The sequence below is a fragment of the Ruditapes philippinarum genome, unplaced genomic scaffold, assembly GCF_026571515.1.
Source record: "Ruditapes philippinarum isolate M1 unplaced genomic scaffold, ASM2657151v2 ctg2068_1_1_1_1, whole genome shotgun sequence".
Lineage (NCBI taxonomy): Eukaryota > Metazoa > Mollusca > Bivalvia > Venerida > Veneridae > Ruditapes > Ruditapes philippinarum.
In genome coordinates, this window is record NW_026856115.1 from 163,115 (window position 1) to 174,033 (window position 10,919).

At 32.2% G+C, this 10,919-nt stretch overlaps 1 protein-coding gene across 1 annotated transcript; it reads right to left on the minus strand.

The window, feature by feature from the left end:
* Positions 1–2,386: 2,386 nt before the first annotated feature.
* LOC132745424 (uncharacterized) lies at positions 2,387–4,975 on the minus strand. The gene is made up of 2 exons (XM_060734339.1): positions 4,361–4,975; positions 2,387–2,562 (listed from the first exon to the last, which is right to left on the minus strand). Exons 1-2 carry the CDS (start codon positions 4,832–4,834, stop codon positions 2,389–2,391), a joined length of 648 nt encoding a protein of 215 aa, XP_060590322.1. The 5' UTR covers positions 4,835–4,975; the 3' UTR covers positions 2,387–2,388.
* Between the last annotated feature and the right edge of the window lie 5,944 nt (positions 4,976–10,919).

The window sequence follows — 10,919 nt, forward strand, 5'->3', positions numbered from 1 at the left end:
ATAATCATACAATAGGTTTAAATTTTTCTGCAATTCCTCCTTTGACTTTCCTAAAATTACCATATCATCTGCAAATAATAAACAAAATTTAAACAATATCATCAATGACTAAACCAGGAACACTATACATCATCTTGCAAAAAGCTCTAAATCTCAACGAACAGTGAGAACAAAATCGGTGACATTATCTCCCCTTTTCAATCCTACGCAGTACTCAAAATTCCGATTAGTTAATACAATTTCTAACACATGACTTAACTTTTGATACATGTCCCTCACTATTCTTAACCACATTTACCCTGAAATCCATTATTATAGAGCTTTTAACCATAGTGCACTTCTGTATATAGTATCAAAAACATTTTTCATATCAACAAATACGCAATATAACCTCTTATTTTCATTTAATATGACACTGGTTAATTACCATGTTGATTCATGTTGAGGCATAATTGTTTATTATACAATAATTGTAATATCTATTAATTTAATTATAAAAAAAAATACAATTTTTATAATATTTTTTTCTTTTATTCTTTTTTTTGTTTTATGTGCTATTTTTAATACTGAGTTTTACTACTCTTTTTTATTTAAAATTGTAAAATAAATTTTAAGAATTCAATTGTCATATTGACCGACGATATAAGTCAAAGCTTAACTGGAAAAAAGTCAGTAAATTATGTTTATCTTTCAATATAATTTATAATATTGTTTTTATTTCTTAAACCATGTACATGTACATTGTATTTTTCTTTATCATTTTTTAAATTATTCGATAATTGAATAATTCATAAAATCTAATTTGTAACTTTGAATAATTCCTCGGCATCTTTACTTAACACATTTTAACAAATTGAATAATTAAATAAAATGTTCAAAGTTGATAATGTCATTTTAAATACCATAAAAAATGTACCTTTTTCTCAATTATTGTACATATCACGGATTTATATTACATATAAAATCCGTGTACATATTTATTGGTTTTTTATCTCATATAGATAAAATGAAACATGCTATTGTTGTTTTTTTCTAATTGTAACGATATCAAACATCTACTCCAAAACCGGGAGAGACCGGACAATAAACTTGTGGTACTATTCGCCGGCAGAGCTGCATCAGTACTTAGGGTGTAGTACTTAAGTACCAGTACTTGGCAAATTATGCAGTACCATTACCAGTACTAGATTTTAGCTCGGTACTGCAGTACCAGTACTTTTTTTGGTGAAGTAATTAAGTATCAGTACCATTACTTTTATATATTCATCAAAGTTTGTCAAACAAATAATTGCAAATATTATTCAGCAAAGAAATAAAATCATAATTTACTTTAAAGTTAACATAACATATTTACAACTTTATAGTTTTAACATACTTTTTACAAACAATATTTACAACATATATTCATATCATATCTAATTGTTTAGTAACCAGTCAACTGTATAAATACATTTGTACAATGCAAACATCTTTCATTTAAAACACAACAGTCTTTTGTTGCCTTTCACACCTTCACACCTCTGTTCAATTTATACCAAAGTAAATAACAACTTTTTATGGTGCTAACAATATCACCTTTTTCACTTGAAATGGGATTATTTAGAATAGAAGAAATTAATTAGTGTTTATTTTGCTCTTTTACTAGTAAAAACAAAGTAATAAGATAAGATAAGATAAGATTTATTTCAAGTCGGCAAGTTTTCAACATTACAACATAAGCTCTAGGAGCTTTTATAACCGACTGTAAATAACATAAAGTATAAGATCAACAAAGATAAAACAGCTACAATAAAAAATGATTAGACATGATATATATACATCACATGCATAAAATAGACCTTTTAGGATATATTTATAAAAACGAATCATATGCTAAAAAACTAAAAATGATAGTTTACCCAAATCTACATCACTAGCAAAGTCTAGTATCTAAAAATTTACTTAAAGTTCAATAATATACCGAGTAATCAATAAAAAATTTAATGAAATTATTTAAATAAATAAATAAATATAAAATACTAAAAAACAACATACATTTTAATATATAATTTAAATATGAAAGACTAGGATTATCGGCTACACAAAGACAGAAGGTTTAAACATGTAAGTCATTAGTTGAACTCATTTAACAGCTAGCTTGAGTCATGCTGGAAAAGATAAGCCAAAAAAAAAAAAAAAAAAAAAAACAACAAAAAAAAAAAGCAAAATCAAAACATAAGATCACAAAATAAAGCAACATCCTATCTAGAAACTAAATGATAATATTAACATAAGCAGGGAAGAATAGCAAAAAACACATTTAAAGCAAGCAAAAAAAAAAACTGAAAATGATAAATGTTCATACCCAGAAAAAATAAATAAAAAAGTGGAGAAATCAAGATATAGAAGTTAGCTGCAAGCAATACATTTACACTGTTTTACCATTCCAGGATGAAATGAACTTTTTAAACTGAGCAAAATTTGAACATTTTCTAAAATTTTTCGGGGTAGAGTATTCCATAAAGCAGGTGCAGCATACCTGAAAGATTTTTTACCTGTAGTTGTAGTTCTTACTTGTGGGATCTGCAAAAATATTTGAATATTTAAAATTAATACCAGTAGTTTTCTTGACAATAAGGTCAGACAGAACAGCAGGAGACATATCATGAAAAATTTTAAAAGTTTCAATGGCCATAGCCCTCATTCTTCTTATTTTTTAGAGTTGTGGTATATAACTTTTATCAGCATATCTTCATAACTTGAATTAAAATCATTATATACAAATCTGAGTGCTCTTTTTCCTGTAGTTTTTCCATCTTGTTTGTATTATTTTCTGAACAGAAATGCCATGCCATTTAGAACAGAAATTAAATTGGACAAAATAAAAGTATGAAAAGATTTTAGCCTATTTGTTTGATTTAAATTGTGACCTATTCTTTTGAGGATGTTTAACTGATTAGCAGCTTTTTTACATATATTTGCTTATGTGAAAAATTAAAATTTAATTGTTGATCAATGTCGATTGCCAAGGAGTTTTACAATTTCGTCACATGTTATTTCACTAGTATTAATTTTGAAAGCTGGGGATTTAGTGAAAGTTTTCTTCCCTACAGCAATAGCTTGAAATTTATCAGGGTTAGCTTGCATTTTATTAAAATGAAACCAATTTATAAGATAGTTACTTTCTTGTTCTAAGGTACATATTAGTTTATCAAAATATTTAGTCCGAAAAGAAAGGGTATTGTCATCTGCATAGTTATATAAAGTACATTTTTTTATAAAGAAAAATATGTCATTTATGAAAATATTGAACAGTAGAGGGCCCAGGATTGATCCTTGAGGGACACCTTTGGATATATTAGCCCATGAACTTACAATATTGCCTATTTTTATTTGCTGTTTCCTGTTTGACAGATAAGATTGCATGAGGTTGGTGGCAGGGCCTGATAAGCCATATGCTTTTAGCTTATCTAAAAGAATGTCATGTGGCAGACAATCAAATGCCTTAGATAAGTCCATCAAAATTGCTGCCACATATTCATTGTTATCCAGGGCCTGTCTCCAGTCCTCAAGCAGTCTTAACAGAGTAGTTTGACACCCATGGCCTTTCCTATACACCTTTCATTAAAATAATTGTTTATTGACTTTTTCTTTATCTTATTTACATGATTTCTAGCTTTTCTATATTGTTCCCATGTTTTGGAATTTTTACATTTTAAATATTTATTATAATACATTTTTTTGTTATATATTGCTTTTCTAAGTTCTCTATTCATGTATGGGAGTTGTTTTGATTTTCTATACATCTGTTTTATAGGAATATGTTTGTCAAAAATTTGTTGGATATCCTGTTCAAAAGTTTCATATACTTTATTTACATTTTCTTCAGAGCATTGTATACTATCAGGGGTAGGAACTACTATGGAAGAAAGATCAATATTTAGTGAATTAATATCAAGATTTTCTGAAGCTTCTATAACTAATTTTAATTTTCTGATTTTTTGGAATTGGTGTTATTTATCACTGTACTTATCATATTATGACAATCACTAATCCCAGTTGCAAAATTCATTGTTTTCATACAAAGAGGCTTAGAGTTAGTTAAGATGACATCCAAAAGGGAAGGAGTACAATTTTTCATAAAACATGTTGCAGATTGTATTAGATTTTTAAAATCAAATAGTTCAATAAAATCCATCAATGGTTTTCCCTTCTCTTTTTGAAGTAAATCATAGTTAAAGTCACCAAGTAACATAACATTGTCATACTGAGTTATAAGTTTATCAACATTTGGAGTTAAACAATTGAAAAATTGACTGTCAGACATATTTGGTGGTCTGTAGACACATGATATTATCCATTTTGTTTTGTTTAGGATTACCTCAAAATATATACTTTCGATTAGTTCATGTTCAAGATCCTTTCTTCGTCTTGCTGGAATGTCACTTCGTATAAATGCAGCAATACCACCGCCAGAAGATGTACGATCCCTTCTTTGGAGTTTATAGCCTGGAATATCAAATAAGCCATCACGAAATGTTGAATCTAATTTTGTTTCAGAAATAAATAATAAGTCAACTATTTTATCCAACAGTAGTTCATGAATTTCACAGAATTTATTTCTTATACTGTTTATATTTAGATGAGCTGTGATAAATTTATTTATATGTTTTGATCTTGTAGATCTTAGTTCTTCAAAAATAGAATGTGTGTTTTCTTCCTTTTCCAAACTTTGGGTTGATAGGTTGCTTTCACTTTCTTCGAAATAAGAGTCAGTAAAATGAAAAAGTAGACATTGATCACATAACCATGGTTCCTCGCTGTTTGACAGACTTTTATACTTTTCCGAAGACATCCCTGCACATTTGATATGCCACCAGTAATAACATGCCTCGCAATAAATAGCTCGATGGTTCTTGGCAACAGGTTTGGCACATTTTCCACATGGAAATTTTACTGGGCCTGGGTTTAGAGCAATATCTCCAGATAGGACTAATAAATAATGGATTTAATAAGGATATTTTAGTGTAAAGAGTTATTGAGTCTGTTTATCTTAGTTTAATTTTTACTTTGGTGCTTTTTATGATGAATACTATGTTAACATTTGAAGGAATATTGCAGCAAATTATCTTTAGATTTGATAACTTACTTTTTCATAAAAATAAAATATAGTTAATGTAATTTACAGCTTTATTTTATGAGAAAAATTGATGCTATTTTTAATTTTTATCAAAACCAAAAGTACTGGGTAATGCAGTAGCAGTACCACTTTTTAAGACAGTAATGCAGTAGCAGTACCAGTAGAAGCAAAATTTTGTAAGAGTAATTCAGTATCAGTACCAGTACTTGCAAAATCGCTGCAGTACGTACTGCAGTACCAGTACCAGTAATACAGCTCTGTTCGCCGGTCACTAGTAAATCCTGGTCAAAATAGACCGGGAGAGACCGGCATTTACCGATAGGAGTGATAAAAAGATATATCTATAAATAGTTTTTTGGAATATTTAGGTCATCAACTGATCATTCTAGGATACATGTACAACAATAACATACCATGACATGATAACCGACTGTGTACTACAAAATGATAAATAAAAAACCCCGAAGAGCGCGATTTATTGACGGAAAAGGTTATTTCATTTGTAAATGTTTGCATTGCGAAAATTCATTGTAACATATCGCGACATTTCATTCTTATTTAATAATCAAGCACCCTCATACCGATCGGAATTTTCGGCTTTTATTATGACCGACTAAAAGGCTCGAGAAGTTGCTGTCGCCCTTTCACAAAATCTGATCTCATTCCATAAGAGCGCCGCGCTTCGGCGCGGACGCCAATAACATAGACATACATCTGAGGAACACAGAGGGGCGCCGCCTTGGAACGGTCAGCAGCATCATAATGACTACTGAGGAGTTTAAACCGGTTGGTGCACCAAACCTCGCTCTTAGCCCCACCATGTTCCTATAAACGAGACAGTGTTAATAAAATAAATCCCCGCCAAGTGAAATTCTAACAGTTGTTACGGTTACAAAAGGTTAAATAAGTATAACACCAAAATGATCATGTTGAAACATATAAAAGTAAACCCAATGATTATAACAAATGTACTCGATGTTTTAAAGGAAGACAGAGCAACAAGAAAATTACCTACAAGGGCCCGACGAAGCAAGACAGAAGACAAACATTAAGGCAATTCAGTCCCAAAGGGCTTTAAGAACTGTCCATCATATAGTCTCCCACTTGGCCCGTCAGATGTAATCAAAAGAGGAAAGCGTAGTGTCCAACTGTAAATGGGTTGAACACTAAGCATGCGGTAAGTCTTAAAATAGTAGGGTCATAACTCCTTTTAATAAAACATTTTATAATTTTAGTAAACACAACAGAAAAATTACAATGACCCAAGATCTTAGGAAATAGATAAATACAGAATCCCTAAAGAAAGCCCAACACGGCAAAATTATAAATGTTGCAGGCTCGGTTTGATTGAGCCTGTTCATGGACGGTACTGTAAAGTGCAAGTTACCGTCCACGCCCCCTAGCACCGGCTTAAGCAGAATTCAACATTTAAACGTGAAATAGTAAAATTTTGAATTTAGAAACATCCGCAGATGTGTCCATACGGCGGTTATCATGGTTACCTTCAATGTGACACTTCCGTGCCATTCCATGAAAAGCGGCGTGTGGTCCCCAAGTAATTAAAAGCGTGTGCCCTAAACGAGAAAACAATGGGCGGAACTAAATAAAATGGAATTTTGAAAGGGGATCAGAGGTTATGAAGCCTGCATATCACAGATAAGACGTCAAAAGACAAATTTAAAAAGCAGGCAACATTTCCTAAGGGTGATTCAACATTATTCAAGTAGGAATATTGGAACCACCCAATTAGAAAATGCCGAAAAGTTGAACCTAAAAATACCACAAGCATAACAATAATGTCGTGCTGAACGATCTTCAAGGATCGAAAATATAACATCATTGATTAAATGTACGGGGAGACTTTTTACAGCCGCCACACGGCACAAATAACACGGATGTGCTTAGGAAATAGATAAATACAGAATCCCTAAAGAAAGCCCAACACGGCAAAATTATAAATGTTGCAGGCTCGGTTTGATTGAGCCTGTTCATGGACGGTACTGGAAAGTGCAAGTTACCGTCCACGCCCCCTTGCACCGGCTTAAGCAGAATTCAACATTTAAACGTGAAATAGTAAAATTTTGAATTTAGAAACATCCGCAGATGTGTTCATACGGCGGTTATCATGGAACCTTCAATGTGACACTTCCGTGTTATTCCATGAAAAGCGGCGTATGGTCCCCAAGTAATAAAAAGGAATAAGTTTGTAAACAACATCACCGTAAAAATCAGGCTGGCTAATCCATTGTCGCAGAAATGTTTTTAGATCACTATTGAATTTTGAAATTAAATCAAAGTTACGATTGTAAAATTTTATAAAAAAAAAAATATATATATATATATACGTAATTTATAATAGCGGTAGCCCTGTTTTAGAAGCTTACCGGTAATGAAAATATTTCGCTCGTTAAAATCCTTAACGTTGCTACAAGCTCTAGCAAATCTAATTAACTGAGATATATAAACCCCGTAAGATGTTGCTTGCGGTACGTCTCCATCCAAATGAGGATAATATTCTATACTAAAATCAAAGTCATCTCTTTGATCATAAATTTTCGTGGGAATCGAATTGTTTTTGATAGTGATATGAAGATCCAAAAATGGTGTAGTTAAATTTCAAGAATTCGTTTTATTAAATTCTGGAAACAAAGTGATCCCTCGGAAGCATTAATCACAACAAAATAACATAAGAATTGCAGACTCGGTTTGATTGAGTCTGTACATGAGGGATAATGTATAAGTGCAACATCCCTCACGCCCCCTAGCACCGGCTTGAGCGGTACTCAATTCTCAACACTTTATAGTGTTGGCATCAATGATCCCGAAGGACCAGAAAATATAACAACACTGAAGTGAAGTACGGGGCAACTTTTTACGGCTGCCACACAGCACTTGACACCTGCTGTTGTGAAGTACAAAATTCTGGAAACAAAGTGATCCCTCGGAAGCATTAAGTTATTAAGTTGTAGCTCCGTAGGATATATATTAGACACCATTTGATCAAAAAAAAAATTATCTAAATTAAAAATGTCAACAAGATATCTGGAAGTGTTATTAAATGCAGATATAACATCTTGTTGTGTATTTTCAGAGAGACTTAACATAAAATCTCTTTCATAGCAATACAAAAACAAATCGGCGACCAGGGGTGCACAATTAGTACCCATAGGAATTCCTATGATTTGTTTGAATAAGGTATTACCAAACCTGACATAAATATTGTCTAAAAGAAAAGAGAGTGCTCTACAAACTTCGTCACATAGTACATTGTTTAACAATACAGTTTGTAAAGAAGGCTTTTTGAGAGCTACATGCAAGAAATGTAACTTTTTCCCGTACAAAGTTTTTCTGAATAAGGGAAATTAGTTCATCATTAATTAAATTATGTGGCAGTGTAGTATAAAGGGTAGAAAAATCGTATGTACTGACAGTTGAAGCCCGATAGTTCTTAATTTTTAATTTATCCAGAATTTCACCGGAATTCTTAATGGACCAAAATAGATGTTAATCTTTTACCTTCAGTGACATATTTTGATGTTTTTGACATAAGCATGTTCTTCGGGCACTAAATTGCACCAGTTTTACGTGCTTTGCTCTGTAGCTATAAAATGATGTGAATCCTATTTTTATGTGCGGATTTTCAGACTTAAATTCTAGGTGCAAATTGTAGAGATAATCATTAAGTACTCTCGTTTGAGTCATACCAGACTTTGTTTTCAGTTTATCTCGTTTTCCTGGTAGGCAGGTGCTGTTGTCATCGCGCTCTAAAAAGCATTTCACTGTTTCTGACGTTTGCAATTTTTGAAATGCCTTTCTACGTTTCTGAATTAATGTCCCTGTCCCCGCTTTATTGATTTGGCCCCTGTTTACTCCAAGTGCTCTACTTGAATTTGATGTCATTCCATGCTCTACCGCTAGGAGCTATGTTTCGTTTCACTTCTTCTGCGATACTGTTGTGGAATGTTAGCTGCTTTATGAGTTTTGGGTGCTTTTTTGGTGTTAGGCCTTCACTTCTTAATAAATCAACAGACTTGCTTCTTGGCGTCATTGGTGTATTAAATGTAATCTCGGGAAGTTTCCGTTTTTTGTCGGTTTCTTTAGCGTTTAATTCTTTTGATTTTGGCGTTTGTTGAGATTGAGAATTAGCCCTTTGCAGTCGTTTGAGTAAGGTGTTTTTTAATGCTTAAAGGCGTGATTCTAATTCCTGTAACTTTGTGTTTGCTTTCTTAACACAATGTTTATTTTTCCAGCTTTCCCTTTTCTCGGCGAATTTCATGTTAACAACCTTTTTTTGATTTTCTCCCTATATGATGTACTTGGCATTAAGTTCATTGTGGTTGAATCACATGGTCCTGGTGACTGATCATCGTTTATCGCTTCATGATTCTGTATTTTACTTTCTTCTTCTCCTGCACGACTGAGCTCATTATTGTTGACTTCCTTCTGTTTTTGTCGTAGTCTTTGCATGCTTTTTCGAACGCGCACCCGCCTGGTTTTAAGCTTATAAAGGCCTATTTCTGTGGTTGGCTTGTAATAACATTTGACTCGTTTTGTCTCTTTTTTTAGATAGTTTCATCCTTCTTTTGCTTTTTTTCGTTCCCTATAGGCTCGCTGAATCTCGGCCCTGCTTTTAATTATCGCCCTGAAACGATATGTGATGTTTGTGAATTACGTTACTTCTCTATGAATTACGTTACCATTTGGTAAGGCATGTGTAGCGTGAATATGTAAACAATAGAAATCAACAATATTTTCTTTTAAATAAACAACATGTCTGGTAAGCAGCTGATGCAAAATATACTCGTATAACCGTATTTATAAAATGAAATTGTTCATAAAAAAATGTGTCACCAACTTCGAAATTTTCTTTCAATGTTTGACAAAAACAAATTTTCCCGCCTCTTTATATTGTTTGAACGCGTATATCAACGTTGTGTAAATTTCTTTTTGATTCATGTTTCTGTTTAACGAAATTCTGTATCTTAAATAGTATTTTAAACAGCCTGTTTGCAGATATACGGTACAGTTTTAATTAGACAACCTGATATAAAATACCTGTGTTTTTATGTTTATAGATTTTATCTTGTTCGTATATCCTCTCATCTGCCTATCATATGCCTTTATTTTCTTTTATTCGTCTCTATTCCTGGCCAGTTTAATTTATGTGTCCCATTTTGCAAAAAAAAACATAAAGTGTCCTATGGAAAGCCTTGTTCACTGTGTTGAGGTATTATGCTAAGAAAATGATCAATATACTGAATATGAATATTGCTGTATACTGTTTTTGTTACACGTACTGCTTCTACGTAACAGTGTCTCAAGATATTTTTCGGCCGTCATCTACGGAATCCGAAGGTGTAATCCTGAAAAAGAGTAAACTACCAAGCTGTAAAAAATATACCCAAAAGAAAAAGTAAAACCTCCAAAAATGGTTAACTCGATTTTCTTTAATTTACCTTTATTTGAAGTACATATAACTGTATGTCATAAACAAACAAAAGATATGATCTTCACTAACAGGAAACAATCACCATCAATTAATTTCTAAACATCATTTGTAACAGCACTATATCCTTTCAAATTACGTCCTAGTCCGAAAAAACAATAAAAAAGCAACAGAAAATTATCACCATCAATTAACTTCTAAAAGTCATTTGACATAGCACTACATTCTTACAAATTGGCATATTTGTTTCCAAATTCTTCCATGGCTTCTTTGTCTAGCCTTTTTTTTCTGGCAGTTCTTTGCCCTCTCTTAGGTAATCCTTTAAGTTGTTTTTGATTCCTTCAGGTAGGAAAC